Raw genomic sequence first — 22480 nt, 5'->3', positions numbered from 1 at the left:
CATCATGCCACACGGTATAATGTCAAATGATTTTTAATGGATTTACTATTATTGATAATTTTTGGTTATCTAAAATTTTAAAATTTGATTGTTTTTAAGGTAAAAAAATTTATCATAATTTAGTTGTTAAGTACAGTTATCTCTTTGTTATTAGCAAATGCATGCTGACTCATTATTTTATTCAAGGAAAATTAAGCCACCTGAAATAACTTGGTAATAGGTAAAGGGCAGTGTTTCACTCTTTCTGGATGTTTCTAAGTATTATTCAAAAAAAGACCACACCATCTAAAATAACCTACTAATCAGTAAAAATACTATTTCACTCCTTCTAAATACCTCTAAATATTAAGCCTTTAACCTCTTTGTTTAACTTTCCCAAATTTTATTCTACTAAATACCTCTGGGTATTAATCCTCTTTGTTTAACTTTCCCAAATTTTCCGCTGGATACCGGGAGAGGCATCTAGCCTTCAATCTCTTTGTTTCACTTTCCCAAATTTTCTATGATGATAGAATTTACGTGGCCTGTTTAACTATGTGGATTTTTACAGTCTGCCAACGTACACCATATTTAGTACGAACCTCTTACAACGTTACGTATCAATTTACGACGCTGTCCGGATCAAACCAATCCATTCAGAGCGATTTGGCATCTAGGTCTTTTGACCGACATATTTCTTTGAATAGAATAGCATCAGAAGAGGGCCAAGAGCCATGATGCTATAAGAAGTGACAGAACGAACGCAGAGCCATGAGCCTTAGCGTCCTCTCCACGCCATTATTATTCCATCGGTCCACGGCCTCACTGTTCAGTAGTTCATTTCTCTGTAACAATGATTCCCGAGGTTCACCCAGATGTGCCAGACTTGGCAGGGTGTGTTGGAATCGACAATAAGTTCTGCAAGGACTCGGCCATGGCATTGACGGTTTGGATGAAATCCCTGGTGTTTAGCTGCAGCGGCTTCACTGTGTACGATCCGAGCGGGAATCTTGTCTTTAGAGTGGACAACTATTGTTCCGATCCCAAGAACGAATTCCTTCTCATGGACGACAGAGGAATGGCTCTTCTTACAATTCGTCGCAAGGTATAACATATCTCTAACTGTCCTTCCATTCTTTGCTTTTCCTGTAACCGAGTACAATTGAATCTATGAAGTTTTCGAAATGTCAGTGAAATGTATTATTGTATGTGAAACAGAGGTTGAGTCTGCATAACGAATGGCAAGGTTTCTTGGGAGAATTCCAGGACGCCCAGAAGCCACTGTTTGTCATGAGAAGGGCGCCGTGTCTGCTACTTCCCACAAATAATTTGGGAGAAGTGTACCTGGGTGCTTTCGATAAAAGCAAGCAGAAGCAGGACTCTGACTACCATATCGAAGGATGTTATGCCGAACGTTCCTTCACCATTTTCAACAGCTCTGGAAACTTAGTTGCAGAGGTCTGTTTAACCTAAATTCTTGTCCCCAGTTCCTGTATATCCAAACTATTTTGCAGTGTGTTAATTCAAAGCTATGACAATACTTCTGACTTTGCAGGGTAAGCCAAAGCAGGTGAGATCTGATCAGATAAAGCTGGGAGGAGATGTTTTTAATCTGTCGGTGCAGCCCGGCTACGACCAAGCTTTTGTTATGGGATTGATTATCATTTTAGATCAGATCATGCCGTCTGATTGATGTGACGTTGTCAATTCCATGGATTACCAGAGTTGAGGATCATATTTTAGTTTTTCCTGCTTTCTTGGCATTATAACTTGCCAAATTGCATGGAAGAGGAATGTGTTTTAGGTTTTCCTCTCTGAGGCAGTACTGAAGGAGACCCCCGCGGTTCTGACATGCCAAATATTGAAGAGCATGCGAGCCATGCTCCTGGTGATTCCTGCATGAGTATAGTGAGTTTTGATGGAATGATTGTATAGTGATTTTTTATCGACATATACGCTTGCATATGTTGTTTTTCCCAGAAAGTGCAGTAAACTAGCTCATTCACACCTCGGACAAGGATCCATTCCCCTTAGCCGTTAACCTCTAGCATTTTTAGAAAAGCACAACTCTGCTTGTCCAAAAAAAAATGCCGTTCATTCAACTCTCCTAATAGCAAATTTTAATCCCGAGTTTAACGAAATGAGTACGGAAGAAGTTTTTATAGAAAATTATAATCGCAAATTTAGAGAAATAAGGAGTACGGGATGATGTGAATTGTCTTTTTTACAGTTCAAAATGTTTAGATGGACACTGATTCCGTGTAATTAGTGTTTTGACAAAATTATAACTCAATTTTTATGTAACGACTGTTTTTCAAATTATAATTTTCCTATCCAACTGAAAATGTATAAACAAAACTATAAATTAATTTTTTTTTACAGTGACGAGTGGATAAGTATATCACTTCATTTACTATGAGTTTTTCTTAAAACTTGCTCTAAATTACTTACAATCCGTTGTCTATGACCAAAACAATTTTCAAACCATATGCATACTTAATCAAATTTTCATGTCAAATTTTGCAAAATCACTATTCGGCTGAATATTGACTACAACTTTGTTTCAAACTATATGCATACTTAATTATATTTTCACCTGTAATGAACTAGGACCAAAGGGCGATCCACATAGATAGGGTGTTCTTTTCTATTTTCTAGTATAGAAGATTAACCTTGCAGATGTGTGTTCCATTTTCTAGGTTTTATATGCAGAACCAGCGAAGTAAGCAGATTCTATGGTTTCAGATCCTATAGCAACAGAGCGAGTAGCAAAGGTTTAACCATAATTCATTGATGGCCCGTAATGCTGCCTCACCCCTATTCCTCGAAGAATCCATAGCTCTTGCGCGCACAGTTTCACCTTGCTTGGGGACAGTGGGATGCGGGTATCTGTCCTTCTATCGACCCACCAGTCCCAGTGCCAGCCTGTTTCCCCGCCAAGTCAAATTTGGGAAAATGAGTGTTTGGTTGAATATGGATTATAACTTTGTCTAATGGTTATATGAATGGTAATTTTTCTTTATTTAAATTTTATTAAATAAATTTTATTTTTAAATACATAATAATTAGTACAATAATATAAATTAAATATTTCTTAAATCAAATAATTACTAAATACAAATAGATAATAATAATTAGCATAAAAACTTATTATGTCATATTGTTAAAATTTAAAAAATTATAGAACTAATTAGATTATAAATTTAATTTAAAAAATTATTATTATTATTAATGTATAAGTTAAATATATATACATTTTAAATAATATAGAAGCAGAGTTACTCCTCCTTTACCATGAAAATGTTTAATTCGTAAATAATAGGATTTTTTCCAATACCATGGCTTATCAATATCACATATCCAAAAAGCCATAACTCATTTGATATATGATCTTTTTTTTTAATAATCAATTCAATTAAAAGATGAAAAATGCCATAACTACATTATAGAGAAATCTTAAGTTTTACTTTTTTTTTTTTTTGCTAAGTAAGTCTAATCTATTATTCACAGTAAAAGAGTACAATTACAGCAAGCTGAGCATGGTGAACCAACTAGCCTGAGAGTAAGGCCGCTTGAGCCAGACATTGTCCAAAACTGAGAAATTGGATGAAATTTCCCATGCAGGGGATCCAGAATAACACAAACAACATCCACAACAGTGACGACATACAAACACAACTGAAACTGGAAATTGATCTCGACACAGTAACAGAGACAGAATTTGACACATTGAGCCAAAAAACCTTTATAACTGGGCCGCAAAACTGGTTGAGCAGCTACAACGCTGGATTACTCGTCAGGTGACTCCTCCATGATCCTACACCAACCCCCTACATTTAGATCCTGAGCTTGGGCCGTTGCATTATCATTCATTTCTAGAGGAGCAAGAGCCATAGGATCAACATTGACAACGCTGGCCGGCCGAACCATCCTGAGCTGCATATCAACAGTTGGCTTTGGAGTATTGGGGTCACCCACATCCTGTTCATCCTCTGTGAGTGGCATTGGGGTACTGGTATCACCCTCATCTTGGGCTTCCTCTAGAAACAGGACAGAGACATGAGCCGTGATCCGAGGGCGATTGAGGGAGCAATTGAACGTAAAAATAGCAGAGCCAAAGGAGGGAGAATTTGAAGAGCCTGGAGAGCTTGGGTCGAGGAATTGACTGGGCCTCAGAATGCCCTCATTTCCACTACAAGGTCGAGGGTCCTGACTCATGGCGTCAGACCCCGAGGATGGGCGAGAAGGGTTGCCCCGTCCTAAGCCTCTGCGACTGAGCATTCTCTGGCGGGGCCTCGGCATTGTAGAGGGAATACCACGAACAACGGAGGGAATGCCACAAAAAGCAGAGGGAATGCCACGAACAACAGAGGGAATACCACTAACAACAGAGGGAGTGCCACGAACAGCAGAGGGAATACCACTAACAGCAGAGGGAATGCCCCGAACAGCAGAGGGAATACCACGCTCAGATAGCGCACTGGTTTGCGTTTGTGAGCCCACCACCTGAGGTGCGGGCCTCTTAAAAGAACCAGAGCTTGACCCCCACGAAACCCAAGCGCCTGCAGAACCCGTAACCATCCAAAACAGCATGAAACACAACAGCATATAGCCATGGCTGAGGCCGGCTAATAAACAATTCCCACCTCCTCGATACTCTCCCGCCATAACAATGGCATTCATGGGAGCCGAAGACTGATATCCAACTTCGCATGTGAATCGGGACGGCATATTAATGCCTGTTTCAGACATTCCTTTGCCATTTATGACATCCACCTGCAGGCGCTTCTCCTCCCACATGGCCTTTTGTCCGATGATCCTGGCTGGCAGGTGGCTTCGCTGCTTCGCCCACCCCAGTCCCATCACACTAATTGCAGTTCGAATCACCCGCATCGGGGGTGCAGCCTTTGTTTGGACCAGCTGATTGTATTCCTATATTTGATCATGATTCGGTATTATGTCTAGAGTTCCTGTGAGTAAGGTGTGATTACTTTCTACCCCCACATTGGCTAGGAGGTCGGCGACCTTGTTGCCCTCCCTCTTAACGTGACTGAAGATTATTGCTCTGTTGTTGAGAAGCTCGTATTCTATGGCTTCCAATCTGGCCTCCAGTCTCCAACTCATAGCTATTTTCCTAGCATGGGATCCATTGAGGAGTTGCTTAGCCATATTGATAAGGAGCATAGAGTCGCCCTCGACCTCCAGGGGATGGTATTTGTGTTTCCATGCTATGAGGAGACCTTGCCATAAACCTTCCAGTTCCGCCGAGTTACTGGTGTCCCAACCAATGTTTCCAAAGTAAATCAAAAGTGGCATTCCTGTATGATTTCTGAAAATTCTACCATACCCTGCTCTTCCAGGATTGCCCTTTGAGTCTCCGTCAAAGTTAAGCTTGAAAGTGTGCTCTGGAGGAGCTGTCCAGGAGTCTCTTTTTTTATTGATGTTTCTTATAGGGGCATTGTTGAGAGTTTCCTGAGGGAGTTGCATGTTCCAGTTCACCCATATGGCTTTCTCACTATCGATAGTGGTAAGGTACTCCCGAGTCCAAGCACGTAGCAGCAGGGTTTCTTTGAGATTTATACAGAATTTGCTCCAAATGACCTCTAAGGGAGAGCTTTGATCTTTGAATATGCACTTGTTCCTTTCTTTCCAGATTCCCCAGATGAGTAGTCCTGGAATATCTTAACTTTTACTTTTACTAAACTACTAAAAATATTTTAGAATATTCCATAAAAATTAAATTGTAATTTAATTAAAATTACACAAAATCTATTTCAAAATAAACATACCTATTAACCTAAAAAATTATTTGACTCGAAGAAAAATAATTTAGATATTTAAATTTTAAATATTATAAAGTTAATCATACATTTAAAAAAATATAATAAAAATTAACACATATGATAATAATAATAATAAAATTTTAAAAAATCCAAAACTTAAAATAAGTAAAATATGTTATCTAATATGGTATAGTTTAATTGTTAAAAAAAATTATATTAAATTTTAAAAATAAAATTATTAAAAATAATGTATTTTTTATATGGTTTAGAATACATCTTTGTTAATACATTGAAAAAAATTATGGAATATGAAGTTATGCAAAGCACATAGCTCAAACATGAAATTCTAACATATTTATATAAAAATGCCAAAAAAAAACTACATTCATCTATTTTAGATGGTTTTTGGTGGTTATTTTTATAGTTATCTTGCTATACAATTGTACCTCGTATTATAGTTTTTGCAGCAATCTGCGGATACAATTTATTGTATTTTTCTCTATGTCTAAATTGCATTTTTCTATAATAGATTTAGTTCTCTAAAAATTGTGCATACTACAAAGCTTTTTTAAAAAAAATACATGTTATATGTTTCCAATGTAAAATATTTGTGGAAAATCCCAAACATTAAAAACATTAAAATATGCTATCCGAAAAAATACATCTCAATGTAAAATAGTTGTAGAAAAAGCCCAAATTATACCATTATTAGTAAAACTTAGTCTACAAAAATAAATATCTAAATGGAAAGCTTCAAAAACAACATGCATTTCAATTTAGAAGATCAATAAGAACAATTAAATGGATTCGGTTCCCTCAAAACTTAGGCAAGCATATTGCGTATATTATGATGTTTAAACCTACAATTCAATTCCAATAAATCCTTTATGAGAAGATGTACTAAGAAAAAGGCATAAAACTAGAACAATTAGACTAAACTATTAAATATGGTGCAGTTTAAATATTCTATATTTTGACCTTGTTTTAACTAGAATTCAATAATACAATTTATTTTAGGAATTAAATTTTGACAATACATATTAATTCCAAGGAATAAAAGAACCCTTGGAGCACTAGGTGAAAATTGGAATAAGACTATGCTAAGTATTCCAGTTTTCACTAGTGTTCCAATGGTTCTTTTATTGCTTAGAATCAATATTTATTCCAAAAATTTAATTCCTAAAAGAAATTGTATTATTGAATACAGGTAAAACAAGGTCAAAATATAAAATATTTAAAATACACCATATTTAATTATTTAGTCTAAATATTCTACTTTCATGCCTTTTTCTTAGTACATGTTCTCATAAGGGATTTATTGGAATTGAATTGTAGGTTTAAACTTCATAGTATACACAATATGCCTGCCTAGGTTTTGAGGGAACCGAATCCATTTAATTGTTCTTAGTGAACTTCTAAATTGAAATGCAAGTAGTTTTTGAAGCTTTCCATTTAGTTATTTATTTTTATAGACTAAGTTTTACTAATAATGGTATAGCTTGGGCTTTTTCCACAACTATTTTACAGTGAGAAAACTTAAGTTGTATTTTTTAGAGAATTAAATTCTATTACATAAAAATGCAATTTAGACAGAGAAAAATACAATAAATTGTATCTGCACCTTGCTGCAAAAATTGTAATACGAGATACAATTGTATAGCACGATAACTATAAAAATAACCATCTAAAATAGATGAGTGCAATTCTTCTATTATTTATGGCAAATTTATATAGATTGGTTAGAATTTCATGCTTGAGTTATGTGCTTTGCACAACCTCATATTCTAAAGTTTTTTTCAATGTATTAACAAAGATGTATTCTAAAAAATATAAAAATTACATTATTTTTAAGAATTTAATTTTTTTAATTTTAAAATAATAATAATAATAATTAAACTATACCATATTAGATAACATATTTTACTTCTTTTAAGTTTTGGATTTTTTTTTTAAATTTTATTATTATTATTAGATTAACTTTATAATATTTAAAATTTAAATATCCAAGTTATTTGTAAATATCAACATAATATTAATATGTTTGCGTTGAGTTAAAATATTTGTATTATTTAAAAATATGCATATTAACAAATCAAATAAAAAAAATTTGCTCAAATTCCAACATTATCTCAATTTTTAATGACTCTTTCCACCTAGTTATTCTCAACGGTCAACCAACTCTAGAAGGTAACAAATTCAGAGAATCTCATGACCATAATAAAATACTCAAAAATAAATTTAAATAGATTCATTATTTTATATGACACTTACTAATTTTTCTTTTCCGAATGCAGAGAGAATCCAACCCAATAAGAGATTAAAATTATCTGGAAAGTCTAATTAATGTTGTGGAATCTATAAATTAGCCTAACACTCTGATAAAGAAAACTAATTAATTTTTGTTATTATTAATCATTTTGCAAGTATTTAGTAACCATTTCGGAATACATCTAGTTCAGCGACATTTGCATAGAAAAGTGTCACATTCAATTTGGATTATAAAGATCTTAGAGAAAATAAAAATCCCCATGGTCGCCTCCTTCCTTTTAGAAAAAATAATTCGATGTCTATAAAATACTCTAACGATCTGATAAATAAAATGTTAAATAAAATTGGTTGATTTTTGGTGTTATTAATTACTTGCAGGTATTTGCAGAATTTGAAAAAGTGACATTTCATGATACAGCTAGTCCAACCATATTTGAAGAAGAAGATGTCACATTTAATGTTTATTATAAAGAACCTATAGAAAATAGGTATCCGGATGGTCCAACCCCACATACGCCTCCGTACTCTTAGAAAAAATAACTCCAATGAGGATGATATATGTGTTATATTGAATTTAATTTTTGTTCATCTTAATAATGTCAACCTGCATCTCGATAATGAAGCTCTGCACAGCTTTGCAATTCAGCTTAGGAGGTTATGAAATTTAGAATTCAGCTTTATATTGCTTTGTATTTCAATTCAAGTAGTTTTTTTTGGGTAGTTTAATTGACATTTTGGGCCTTTTAAGACTAACAAAATTGTGTAGAAATAAAAGTTCATAGTGAAGTTTTCATGGATGTTAAAAATCAAATTTTTAAATTATAAAAAATTATAGTGAAGTTTTTATGGATATTAAAAATCAAATTTTCATAATTAAATTATTAGTGATTTGAATGAAATTTGATTGTTTCCAAATATTTTAGAAATATTCCTGATAACTCATGAAAACAAACTTGATATTCATAATATTTTTAAATTTACAAACAAACACGTATAACAAGAAAAATAAATTATTTCATTTCAATTTGAAAAATTAATTTCATTTTAGTTTTTTAATATTGATAAGTTAAAATGGATTATTCTTTCCATACGAAGTGGGCAATAATATAAAATTTGATATATGGAGAATACAATGAAGATAATTATGTGTATAGTGTACAACCTATTGGAAGTGTCGTTTTTGCTTTAAAATAAAATGTGATAATGGAGTAGAATATTTTAACCAGTGATAATAGTATTTTAAAATGTGATAATGGAGTAGAATATTTTAACCAGTGATAATAGTGGAGTAGTTAATATGGCACCAAATTTCTATAATATAATATTGTTTATTAAATATGAATGCATTCTCATTAATTTTTTATGCTATAGTCTAAATTTTAAGTTTTGTATATTTTATTATTGGTATATGTGTTATATTTTATTTTATATATTTTAAATTGTATTTTTATTTTTTTGGAATATGACGCCAATTTTTTTTATGAGATAATGAATTTGTATTGTTTAAAATATGTTTTTGAATATATTTTGTGCAGATTACGAAATTCAAACTTACCATTTTAAAAAATTCTCATTAAATGGAAAATTGAAGTTCAGAATTACGATTTTGAATGAGGCTCAGTAAAACAAAAATTAAAGTCGTTGGTATATAAAGAGATACTTTATGGAAAGGAAAATTTTTATACCATTTTGTTTATGGAAATAAAAAATTAGAAGGAGATATTTTATGCAAAATGTTTCGAAAGTGGAAAAGATGTGGAAAAACTGAATAATTTAAGCATATTTTGAATGTGGTTAAATGAAATAAAAAAGTGAAGTATTTCTTTTATGATGAAATATTTAACATATAAAGATATATTTAATTTATGGAGGAGAAATTTTTTATACCGTTTAGTTTATGGAAATAAAAAGTTACAAGAATAAGAAATGTTATGAAGAAAGTTTCAAAAGGAAAAAGATTTCAAAATTTTACATAACCCATTTAGGTTCAATTTAGAGGGATTATATTTCTTAGAGCATTTTTTTTTTAATAGTGTAAAATTTGTAAAATTTGTAAAATGATTTATATTTGAGAGATAAAATATTTTAACCGTTCTCTTGGATAATTATTTTTATCTTTATTTTTAATATGATTGGTCTATAAAATGAACTTTGATTTCTTATAGTAGCATATAGACTCTACAAAGGTTTTATGGGCAATTATTTATAGGTTATTGCTGAACTGTTTCCTAGATTTTTAACTGAGCTTAGTGTTATCCAAGTGTGTAATGATTATCTAATATCACCCACCTTCACCATCATCTTACTTTTATCAATCCCATATATTTTCAAAAATCTACAAAAAAAAAAGGTAATAATTTATTAAAAAGAAAAATCAATATTTGTAAAACATGTTCATATTTTTAATCAATCTTCTATTTAATTAATAAAATAAATACAGACTCTTTTATCATTTGATGGAGCTTGGTCAAAATTCTCTACATGTAATATAATAGAAAATACATATCATGGAAACATAGGTAACATAATAGCCAAGTTGATACTAAAATTATTAATTCAAAATAGATATAAATGATTTTTTAGTGTTTAATTTGCAATAATAAAAGTTGTAAGAAAAAAATATGCAACAACTAATCCTTTTGAATGACACAGCATAGTGTTGATGGTTCTGGACCCGCCAACATTCAGGGGATCACCCCAGTATGAAGTCCCAACTAGACCTCACACCATTTGGCGTAGGAGTCCCGTCCAATATGATGGCCCAATTGCCATTATCTTAAGGACATGCCTCAACTCTTGCCTATCAGCATAGGAGAGCGGTCTTCTTTCTCTTTGAGAAATTAGTTTCGCGTGCCTAGTGAGTGTAAGTGTCACTCGTGTCAATAGTTCTTTCACTATAGAGGGAGAGGGCGAGAGTGAGTCTCAAGTCAGTTGGGAGAAGTCCCAACTCTGCCAGGAACACACAACACAGTAGGACGTGCACAAATTTCGACAAAGCAGTCCAGACAGATGCGGAATTCACAAAACACAACGGAAGATAACACGTACAACACTTAGCGGATTAGTCCACACGAGTGCAATGGTTGTTACAAAAAGTTTTATGTGAAAGGTCTGTCTAATGTCCGGGAAGGTACCCACCACGGGCGAGATAGTGTTAACAACATATACAACACATTTTCATTAATAGATTATGTATTACAACAAGTGAAATAGTTACAATGTGAAACACAGGTTAAAGCAACATGCATCACAAGTGTTTAAGGTTAGTCGTACAACAGTTACAATACATGTGTGAAAACATGTTGCCCTGTTAGTAGACTTCTTAATTAAGGGAAAGTTCCAAGACACATCGCTACACCATACATCACTAACCTCGTGAGTAGGGCATTGGAGCCACTACTTATTCCTCAAAGAAAAGATTACACTCTCTTGGCTATGTGAGAGGAGCCGAGGTGAAACAAAGTCCTTTGCATGTACAAATGAGGGGGTATTTATAGCCAAGGGTGAAACTAACCCTTGTGGCTGTTCGACTACCCTCATGATTGTTTGACTTCCATGACTTTTCGACTTTACATGACTCTTTGTATAACAAGTCGGTCTCTTGGAATTCCACGTTACATTACATTGATAGAGAGTATGGCCCACAATAGAGATGTGGATGACATGACTCAACATGACAGTGCTTATACATTCATGCTCCTGCAAGTGTGCATGTCAAGTTGTAGTGTTGTTGGTTGATGGATTTCCTCATGGTGTGTCACAGCATCACCTCCGCATGGAAAAGTGCGTGGAGTCTTCAATGGTCATTGGTTCTCTTGATGTTTCTTTTGCATGTTGCTCCTTGCTTGTATGTTGGAAGGCTTGACAGGTTCGTCTGTTCGCGAAAGGTGCATGTTCATTCGTTCGTCTGTCCGTGAGCACATCTTTCATGTTTTCTCATTCGTCCATCTGTGAACACATCTCTTTGCATCCATTGTTTGTTCGTCCATTGGTGAACTTGTCCTTTTTCATGTGCTCCCCTTCATTCATCCAGTTTGTTGTCGCGCCATGTTTGTTTGTGTACCTATTCCTGCAGTCACTCATGACGAGATGACATCAAATCTAGAAATCTCCTAGTCTACCATGATACACAGGTGACTCGGAGAGGCAACAAGGTTGCAAGGCAGGTTGGAGGCTCTGGGCACTATTGATGAAAATTGTACAAGAGTCACTTGGCGATGGAGATGGGCAATCCAGATCGACATTGACTGTCTATGAGGTATGGCCCAACTTGAGGACAAAACTGCACAGTTTTTTAGGGGAACAGTCCGGGATGCAGGAATGCTAGGCAGGGAAAATCTGCACAGTTTTGGGAACAAGCGGGCAGCGGGGCTTGGCAGCAGAAACTGCAGAATTGTCTAGAGGAACAGGCCGGGATGCAGGGAGGCTTGTTAGGTAGAAATTACATAAGTTTTTGGAGGAACTAGCCTGGAGCCTGGCAACCAAAACTATGCAATTCCTGGAGGGAACTGGTAACTGGCTACTGGGTCACTAGTAGTAGAAACTGCGAAATTCCTTAGGGGAACTAGCAGTTAGCTACAGAGATCTTGGCAGCATAAACTGCACAATTCCTAAAGGGAACTGACAGTCTGCTACTGGGAGTTGCTAGAGAGAGAAATTGCACTGATTTTGGGAGGCCAACCTGTTGATCATCTCTGCACAATTTCTAAGCTGGGCGGACTGCTGGGCAGCTGAGGGCCTGCTCATGAAAAATGCACAATTTTCTGGATGAGCAGCTGGTCGACTGCCGGGAGGGCTGGCTGGAATAATTGCGTAGTTTCCTAAGAGAGACAAGGATGGGCACTGGGTGTCTGTCCAACCCGTCTACATAATTTTCTCAGTCAGCAGAGCGGAAAATGCTTGTAGCCTCTGCGCAATTTTTTATGGGAATCAGTCCCGGGGTGGCTGGCGGGTGAAACACTCTGGTTGACCAACATGGAGATTGATTTATTTTCTTACGGGGCAGTGTAGCTTGAAATGACTTGCTTGGTGCTCCTACACTATTATGGGTGACAGTTGATCGAGTCGATGGCGGGGTGATGGTCCCACTGTCAGAGGGGAGTCTGGTCATTAGAACTTCAACAAAATGTCTAAGTGTGTGAATGAGTGAAAGATTCATATGTGATCTTGCAACACACACTTGCATGACTCGATGACGAGATGAATAAAACCATCCAGACACATATGTACAACATAACTGACAGACGGTGTAGGCGATAAGCGCGACACTTGTGATTGATTGTTGGTTGACCATGACAACACTTGCGTGATAGTGAATGTGACTCCGTGTGTGAGTGTGGCAGATGTTTTCATAGCGAACACAACAAGTACATACGAAGCGAAGACTTTGAGCATAACCAGAACATGGTCGCAAGCATCACTTTGACATGAACATGTAAGACTTGGTGAAATGAACAAGCAAGGTGAATGCGAGGACGCATGTGAGCTCATAGATTGAACCCAAGTGCATGCAGTCATCAAGTGAAAATCTCAACGGAGGCTCCAAAATTGGGTGTAGGCCAAAATTTTGGAGGGTGGTTGTAGCCGCTACAACACTTGGTGACACACTGGTAGAATTCTAACCTCTCTTTTTTGGTTCATTAACAACACAGGTCCTTGGTCTTTTGGGGAGTATTGAATCATTGTGCGGGTTACTTCAGCGTCCCAATTTACACCATGGGCATACATGGTTCACCTTTTCCTAACTCAGTCAAACACATCAAAAGTTCAACTTGATCACAGTATTTCGAATCCATGAAGGGTAGTTTAGCTCGCGAGTTGAAGATTTTTAGAGTATAATTTTTCATCTCTGGTGTTACTCCACTGCTAGTAGGGCTCAAGAGTACCCCGGCCGAGTCATGGAGGAACACACTCATTGCTCCACTGCTAGCGAGCCTGGTCAGTACCCTGGTGGAGTTTCATGCTTCACCTTTCTGTGCAGGAATCATTTTTCTTCTTTCATCTTTGTATTTTTCAAGAGACTGTGCATAGGCACTTATTTATTTTTTGGGCGGAAGAGGGATCTTGACCTATTGAGAGTAGAAGAGGTTTTTCCTTCAGATAAGCATGCAATACCTCTGACATAGTTTTGCTAGTTTAGATTTTCCCCTTCTCTGTCTCTACTAGTTGGATGAGCTTGAACACACAGAGCAGAAGGTTGAGTGTAGGCATGAAGCTTCCTAGTGTGGACATAGGCTCGTAGTTGGACCAAAACTTCCCTTGCATATGGCTCGTATTTTCCGTTAGGACTTCATCTTCCGAAGGTTGTAACAAAGCACAGAGAAGAAAGACACAAGATTGGCCAAGTGTTGCAGTGTCACAAGTCTCTTCATATTTCAGCCACATATTATATTCAAAATCCAGGAGGTAGTAGTAGGCATCACTTATTTCCGAAAATAAAAATAGTAATATATCAAGCAAACAAAATGAACGTAAAAAAAAATAGCAAGCAGAACAAACAAAGTGAAAACAAAGATAGTAAGCAAATAAAACAATATGAAAACAACAAGCAGCAAGCAGACTATATACATGGCATGGGGTGCAACCTAGCCTACTATAAGTAACGCTTGAGATATTGGTTATTGACAGGAAGGTTGTCAACCCTCCTGTCACATGATTGTAGACAGCCTCTGTGTGTGCCAAGTTTCTCATAGAATAGTATAAGTCCACCGGGTTCCACTACCCAAACTTGGTGGCATTCCAAAAGACCTTTAAGTGAAGACGACATCATTGCTTCATATACTGCATGCAACATAGGCTCAGATGATGGAACGGGGTAGTTTTTTTTATTCTAGGAGCGGTTCAAGTTCATGAAATCAATACATAAGTGGATTTCCCCAGATTTCTTACGTGCTAAATTTAAATTGGAAACCTAAGTATGATGATGAACTTTGCAAGTAATCCAATCATCCAAAATCTTAGTCAATTTTTTCTATATAAGGAGTTCAAACAACATATGTATTTTACCTGGCCTTTGCTGCAATGACTTGGCTCCTCCTTTACCTGGAATCCCGTGTTGGATTGGTCGCATGTAGTGTGTATTCAAGTCATCATCTCCCTGTGTAGACACATCCTGGTACTATTTGATCAATCGATCAAGGAATTTTCGATGTTGCGGTGTGTAGTTTGTACCGAGACTGGCTAACTTTAGATTGTGATTAGTTCCCAGGTTGTTATGTTCATCTATAGTGGTGGACCTGTGGGTTTTGTTGTTTCTTGGCCCTCGATAGAAGTTCTGCAAAACATAGAGCTTTTTGAGGGAAATCACACCCTTGGGGGTTAGATTGCCTTTGCTTCCCTCAGCTACATTTTTCAAGGGTTGCTCATGCTTACCTTCATCAGCTGTTATATCCTTAAAAGCATCAATATTGTTCGCAGGGTGTAGTATCACTTTGAGTGCGACCACATTGAGGTTGATGGTCCTTTGTAAGCTCAACACGAGTGCTTCATACTCAGAAACATTGTTTATGCACTCAAACTTAAAAGCAGCTTGAAATCATGCATTTTCTGTTATTTTGGGCGACTAAGATACACCCAGTCCTTGAGCTGTCATGTGTCTTTGATTCCTCAAAATCCATGGCCCACAACTTGTCTGTATATGGACCGTTTGGCATGCTAGTGCTACTGATGCTATTGTTTCTACTGCTACTATTGGTACAATGCACTGTACATGTTTCATTCCCATCAATTGGGCAAGGAAGGAGTCCCAATTGCGTGTCTGGTGGGGTTCGAGTTGGTCGTGCAGGATAACACCCCAATGTTATTTCTAGGAAGCAGTTGCCAAACATGAGTTCTGTGAAGACCAATGGTTCATTCTCACCATTAAGGGGGCTAACGTTGTGCTTCATATACCTCTCGGACAATACCCAAATTTGGTTGCATTTTCCCTTGTACGGAAGCCACATGTGGGACCAGTCTATAGCCAAATATTCATCCAGCTTGGTGGACCAGTCTCTATTGTGTAGTAGATCGTATGCTTCTGGTATGTCCACAACAACTATGTTGATGCATTGGTGGACTCGACTGTCATGAGATAGTCAGATGATCACGTCTCACAGTTCACCAATGGCTGGTACCGATGTTTTATCAAGTTGGATGATTCGAGTGGACGTTTCGCTCCATTGTGCATTGATCTGTTTTGCAATGGAGAGTGGCATGACATTAGTGACTGCGTTAGAATCAACCAAGCATTTGTGAACATTGTAGTTAAATATTTCAAAGGATAACATGAATGGAGGGCAACCTAAGTTTGCTTCCTCCATCCAGAGCGTGTTGATCATAGTAGAAAGTGATCCAGGAGGTGTTCTTTCTCCCTTGCTGGCAGAGGCTGCACTGTCCATTGTTGTCTATCCTAATGTGCACGGCAGGATGTCTCACTGACTTTGGATCTTAGTTAACTCGAACAAACTGATGTTTGCGCGATTTTTCTTCATGTCATTAATAATGTTGTAGTCCAGAGGTGGTAGACTCACCGAGGTGTCGGGGGTAGAACAAATGTTCGTGTTGTCCAGCAGAGTGTTTTGCAGCTTGCTACTCATTGATGTATTCTTATCCGTTGCTACCTTCCCGGACTTGTTTTGTGTTTTTTGCTTTGGGGCAATCAGTGGATCAACCTTCCTCATCAGCAGTCTCATTTTTTCTTATGCTTCCCCAAGTGTAAGGGGAGCCCCTTTACTCCTAAGATTGTAAGGATCATTTTTCTTTTAGGGCTGTTCTCAGTGTTCATCTTTGACATTACTTGTGAGCACTCATATGCATTCAACACATACCCAGAACTTGATGGTTCATCAAATGCAACCTCTTCATCGAGATCAGTGTCTTCTGGCTGCTCCTATATACCATTTTCCGCATCGAGTGTATGAATGAAAACATATTTTGTGACTTGCTTCCAATCTGAACAAGAGTTCTTACGATGATGTTCTTCTTGGAATAAGCAGAACTTGGGATCTGTGCACTTTTCAGCCTTAAAGACAGCTCTCTGCGCAGTTTCTGGAGCAAACCGGTTGCTGCCTGATGAGCTACTTACCTGCCTTTGCCTAGGTCGATGGCTGCTTGCAGATGTGTCTGTTTTCCGTTGTTTGAGCTCGAACACTTCCGTGGTCAAGTTCTTGATGAGGCGAGTAAGGGTTTCAATATCAGTCTCTACCCTTTCTCGCCATTACTTGGGACTTCCTGCTCACATCTTTGGAGTCCTTTGATGGTTCGTCATCCTTGATGACTCCAATTCCATGCAAGTATTTTTCAATAGCGATAGCCTCTTCATAGATTTCTAAGAGTGTTGGTTTCATAGCTTGTTTAACGAACTACGCAATGCTAGTCAGCAGTGCGGACATGTAGTAATCAATGGTGATGGAGTGATGAGGTTTAGTGTATGATGCAAAACTTTTTCAATATGTGTGTAAAACTCTTATTGAAGTCTTTTACCTTTTCTTTTCCCTCCATCTTCAAGCTTCCCAAATATTTGAGTAGCATGGCTGGGGTCTTGTCATCAACAAACTTTTCAAGGAAAATGTGTTTGAATGCACACCAGTTCTGTATATAGTTCGATGGAAGGCTATGATACCATGCAACTGCATGACCATCCAAGGTACATGGAAACAATCTACATGTTACGTCATCATACTGTACCTCAAGGGTCTGCAAGTAGAAGTTGTCCAAGTGATCTTCCACCTTCGTCGTACTGTCAGGTTTAAACTTGATGTTCATCCTCTCTGCTTGCTTTGGCACCTTATGTAGAACAACCGAGAGAGCCAAGGGTCCATGAGTCATCCATTCCAGGTTACGATCAACCATCTCTTCTTCTTCTTCGTCCTCCTCCTTTCTTTAAGAATCTGATGGTTCCGGCTTTGAGTTCATTTGTTCATCTCCGCCTCTGACTCCTTCGCTACCTTCCCCTCTACCTCCTATATGGGATTCTAATCTCAAGATCACAAGAGTGTCTTGTTCGCCTTTCTGGAAGACTGGAGGTTCCTCTCCATATTCAATAGCTTCTACCATACATTCAAGTGTGGCAAGGACTTCTTCTTCCAACGATGATAAAACTTCTGTGGGAGTGGCTTTTGACTTTCTTGACGCGTATGGAAGATGTTATATACCTGGGATCAGTCCAACTACTTTCGCGAACTGGCGAGTGATGGGATGAACTGTGCGAAGTTGATGATACAAACTTTCGTGTTCAATCTTGGGAGGTGAGGAGTAACCAACTGCAGAGTCGCGTTTAGGTGAGAGGGGGTGCGAGTTACCGCCTTGACCAGATGGTTGATGAATGAGTGTGAGAGGATGTTAAGCCATATACAACTAGTTGCCCTCCTTCTCACGCCAGAAATATTGATGGTGTTGGACCCGCCAACATTCAAGGGATCACCCCAGTATGAATTCCTAACTAGACCTCACATAGTTTGGTGTGGGAATCCCATTCGGTATGATGGCCAAGTTTCCATTATCTTAAGGATTTGCCTCAACTCTTGCTTTTCAACATGACAAAGTGGTCTGCTTTGTCTTCGAGAAGTGAGGTTTGTGTGCCTGGTGAGTGTAAGTGTCAATTGTGTCAATGATTCTTTCACTAAAGAGGGAGAGGGTGAGAGTGAGTCCCAAGTCAGTTGGGAGAAGTCCCAACTCTGCTAAGAACACACAACACAACAAGACGTGCACAACTTCTAGCGGAGCAGACCACATGGATGTGGCAATCACAACGCACAAGGGAAGATAACATGTATAACACTCAGCAGATTAGTCCACACAAGTGCAACGGTTGTTACGGCAAGTTTTATGTGAAAGGTTTGTCTGTTGTCTAGGAAGGTAGCCACCATATTTAGGTGAAATCTTGATTTGTGTTATTTAAACTGGTTTTTTGATTATATATATGGATTCAGCACCCTCAAAAACCCTTAGGACCACTTCAATTATGCATGGGTTGCCCATCAAACTTGTGATTTCAATAAATTCCTGCCGGATTTTAGAGAAATTACTCTAGAAAAGCCCACTTGAAAAACTTCCCAAAAATCTCACTAAAGACAACTCGTTGTCAAAATGTTGAAGCCCAATTTCAAAATAGACAAGTGTAATTATTGACAACATAGTTGATAAAAAGTTGTTTTACACTATAGTATCTCGATTTCTGTGTAATATTTTAGTTTTGGGATTCGATATGAGTTTCATTATTATGTTGAAATTTTCTCTTACACTAATGATATAACATAGGAATGATACAACATAGGGATAATATATTATGTAGTTTATTTATTTTATGTTTTGAAAGGTTTTTTCTCATATTTTTTGTTTAATTGGGAAAAAATCTTTCACGAATTTATGAGATCACTAATATGAGTTGTAAACTCTCTAGAATCTAAGTGCCCTAGGTTTTTCACAGTGTAGAATTCATATATATATTCGAAAACCTGTTTTTAACAACAAAAATTAAAATTTAAACAAAAAAAACAGACCAGATTCTAAGAAAAACTCCAAAACATACTTAAAACCCTATTTTCAAAACCAAAAACTCCAAAAATTACTCAAATTTTCATTTTAAACCACAATAAAAACTTATTTTAAATAAAATAAAAATTAAATAAATCTCCACAACATACTCAAATACTTTAAATAAAATAAAAATCAAAATAAATAAATAAATCTCCCAAACTTACTCAAATACTAATTTTAAACGACAAAAATAAAAACCAGATTCTACCCAAAAACGAGAAACTTAACAGACATACTAAGTCATAATATGTTATATATCATAATATTATTATAAAATATAAATTAGTTTTATTATATTAAAAAAATTCGTTGAAAAACATTAAAAACATATTATTTAGGATTTTTATATTATAATTAACAACATTAAAAAAATATTGCGGACACTAAAAGTAATGATACGGAAAATATTTGCATGTGCGTGCGGAATTGTGTTTATCAAAATAACTTCACAAATTTATTGAATTATGAATTTAGATTCGTTGTACGATGGCGACGTTGATAAATTGATCTAGGCTCCACCGCAAATACGCTTCTAGTCGGTCGCCACAATGACAATAAACAAAAGCTTGTCTCGCGGTGTGATGACAATAATGTCCAATCATGCCACACGGTATAATGTCAAATGATTTTTAATGGTGGAAATGGATTTATTTTTATTGATAATTTTTGATTATTTAAAATTTGATTTTTTTTAGGTAAAAAATTTATCATAATTTAATTGTTAAACTAGTAGTGAGTAAAGCTATCTCTTTGTTATTAGCAAATGCATGCTGACTCATCACTTTTATTCAAGGAAAATCAAGTCACTTGGAATAACCTGCTAGTAGATAAGGGGCAGTGTTTCACTCCTTCTAGATGCTTCTGAGTATTATTCAAAAAAAGACCACACCATCTAAAATAACCTACTGATCAGTAAAAATACTATTTCATTCCTTCTAAATACCTCTGGATATTAAGCCTTTAACCTCTTTGTTTAACTTTCCCAAATTTTATTCTACTAGATACCTCTGGGTATTAATCCTCTTTGTTTAACTTTCCCAAATTTTCTGTGATGATAGAATTTACGTGGCCTGTTTAACTACGTGAATTTTTACGGTCGGCCAACGTACACCATATTTAGTACGAACCTCTTACAACGTTACGTATCAATTTACGACGCTGTCCGGATCAAACCGATTCATTCAGAGCGATTTGGCATCTAGGTCTTTTGACCGACATATTTCTTTGAATAGAATAGCATCAGAAGAGGGCCAAGAGCCATGATGCTATAAGAAGTGACAGACCGAACGCAGAGCCATGAGCCTTAGCGTCCTCTCCACGCCATTATTATTCCATCGGTCCACGGCCTCACTGTTCAGTAGTTCATTTCTCTGTAACAATGATTCCCGAGGTTCACCCAGATGTGCCAGACTTGGCAGGGTGTGTTGGAATCGACAATAAGTTCTGCAAGGACTCGGCCATGGCATTGACGGTTTGGATGAAATCCTTGGTGTTTAGTTGCAGCGGCTTCACTGTGTACGATCCGAGCGGGAATCTTGTCTTTAGAGTGGACAACTATTGTTCCGATCCCAAGAACGAAATCCTTCTCATGGACGACAGAGGAATGGCTCTCCTTACAATTCGTCGCAAGGTATAACATATCTCTAACTGTCCTTCCATTCTTTGCTTTTCCTGTAACCGAGTACAATTGAATCTATGAAGTTTTCGAAATGTCAGTGAAATGTATTATTGTATGTGAAACAGAGGTTGAGTCTGCATAACGAATGGCAAGGTTTCTTGGGAGAATTCCAGGACGCCCAGAAGCCACTGTTTGTCATGAGAAGGGCGCCGTGTCTGCTACTTCCCACAAATAATTTGGGAGAAGTGTACCTGGGTGCTTTCGATAAAAGCAAGCAGAAGCAGGACTCTGACTACCATATCGAAGGATGTTATGCCGAACGTTCCTTCACCATTTTCAACAGCTCTGGAAACTTAGTTGCAGAGGTCTGTTTAACCTAAATTCTTGTCCCCAGTTCCTGTATATCCAAACTATTTTGCAGTGTGTTAATTCAAAGCTATGACAATACTTCTGACTTTGCAGGGTAAGCCAAAGCAGGTGAGATCTGATCAGATAAAGCTGGGAGGAGATGTTTTTAATCTGTCGGTGCAGCCCGGCTACGACCAAGCTTTTGTTATGGGATTGATTATCATTTTAGATCAGATCATGCCGTCTGATTGATGTGACGTTGTCAATTCCATGGATTACCAGAGTTGAGGATCATATTTTAGTTTTTCCTCCTTTCTTGGCATTATAACTTGCCAAATTGCATGGAAGAAGAATGTGTTTTAGGTTTTCCTCTCTGAGGCAGTACTGAAGGAGACCCCCGCGGTTCTGACATGCCAAATATTGAAGAGCATGCGAGCCATGCTCCTGGTGATTCCTGCATGAGTATAGTGAGTTTTGATGGAATGATTGTATAGTGATTTTTGATCGAAATATACCCTTGCATATGTTGTTTTTCCCAGAAAGTGCAGTAAACTAGCTCATTCACACCTCGGACAAGGATCCGTTCCCCTTAGCCGTTAACCTCTAGCATTTTTAGAAAAGCACAACTCTGCTTGTCCAAAAAAAAATGCCGTTCATTCAACTCTCCTAATAGCAAATTTTAATCCCGAGTTTAACGAAATGAGTACGGAAGAAGTTTTTATAGAAAATTATAATCGCAAATTTAGAGAAATAAGGAGTACGGGATGATGTGAATTGTCTTTTTTACAGTTCAAAATGTTTAGATGGACACTGATTCCGTGTAATTAGTGTTTCGACAAAATTATAACTCAATTTTTATGTAACGACTGTTTTTCAAATTATAATTTTCCTATCCAATTGAAAATGTATAAACAAAACTATAAATTAATTTTTTTTTTACAGTGACAAGTGGATAAGTATATCACTT

At 36.8% G+C, this 22480-nt stretch overlaps 2 protein-coding genes across 3 annotated transcripts; both read left to right on the top strand.

Moving 5' to 3' along the window:
* Positions 1 to 720: 720 nt before the first annotated feature.
* LOC149158638 (protein LURP-one-related 5-like) lies at positions 721 to 22047 on the top strand. 2 transcript variants are annotated; one of them, XR_016261712.1, is made up of 4 exons: positions 721 to 1084; positions 1198 to 1437; positions 1535 to 1819; positions 21892 to 22047. XR_016261712.1 is itself a non-coding variant. In XM_089436275.1 (3 exons), the coding sequence occupies exons 1-3, from the start codon at positions 833 to 835 to the stop codon at positions 1670 to 1672; spliced, it is 630 nt and encodes a 209-aa protein (XP_089292401.1). In that variant the 5' UTR covers positions 721 to 832; the 3' UTR covers positions 1673 to 2008. The 2 variants fall into 2 exon arrangements, 1 of the variants encoding a protein (XP_089292401.1); XM_089436275.1 differs by lacking the exon at positions 21892 to 22047 and having other exon boundaries at positions 1535 to 2008.
* LOC149158637 (protein LURP-one-related 5-like) lies at positions 20820 to 22047 on the top strand. Its single transcript, XM_089436274.1, has 3 exons — positions 20820 to 21177; positions 21291 to 21530; positions 21628 to 22047. The coding sequence occupies exons 1-3, from the start codon at positions 20926 to 20928 to the stop codon at positions 21763 to 21765; spliced, it is 630 nt and encodes a 209-aa protein (XP_089292400.1). The 5' UTR covers positions 20820 to 20925; the 3' UTR covers positions 21766 to 22047.
* Positions 22048 to 22480: the final 433 nt, after the last annotated feature.

Source organism: Pinus tabuliformis, chromosome 5_2, assembly GCF_031772625.1.
Source record: "Pinus tabuliformis cultivar Carrire ecotype Pingquan chromosome 5_2, CPIR1, whole genome shotgun sequence".
Lineage (NCBI taxonomy): Eukaryota > Viridiplantae > Streptophyta > Pinopsida > Pinales > Pinaceae > Pinus > Pinus tabuliformis.
Note: the sequence above shows the minus strand (reverse complement) of the source record. Positions and strands in the feature narration are given on the sequence as shown.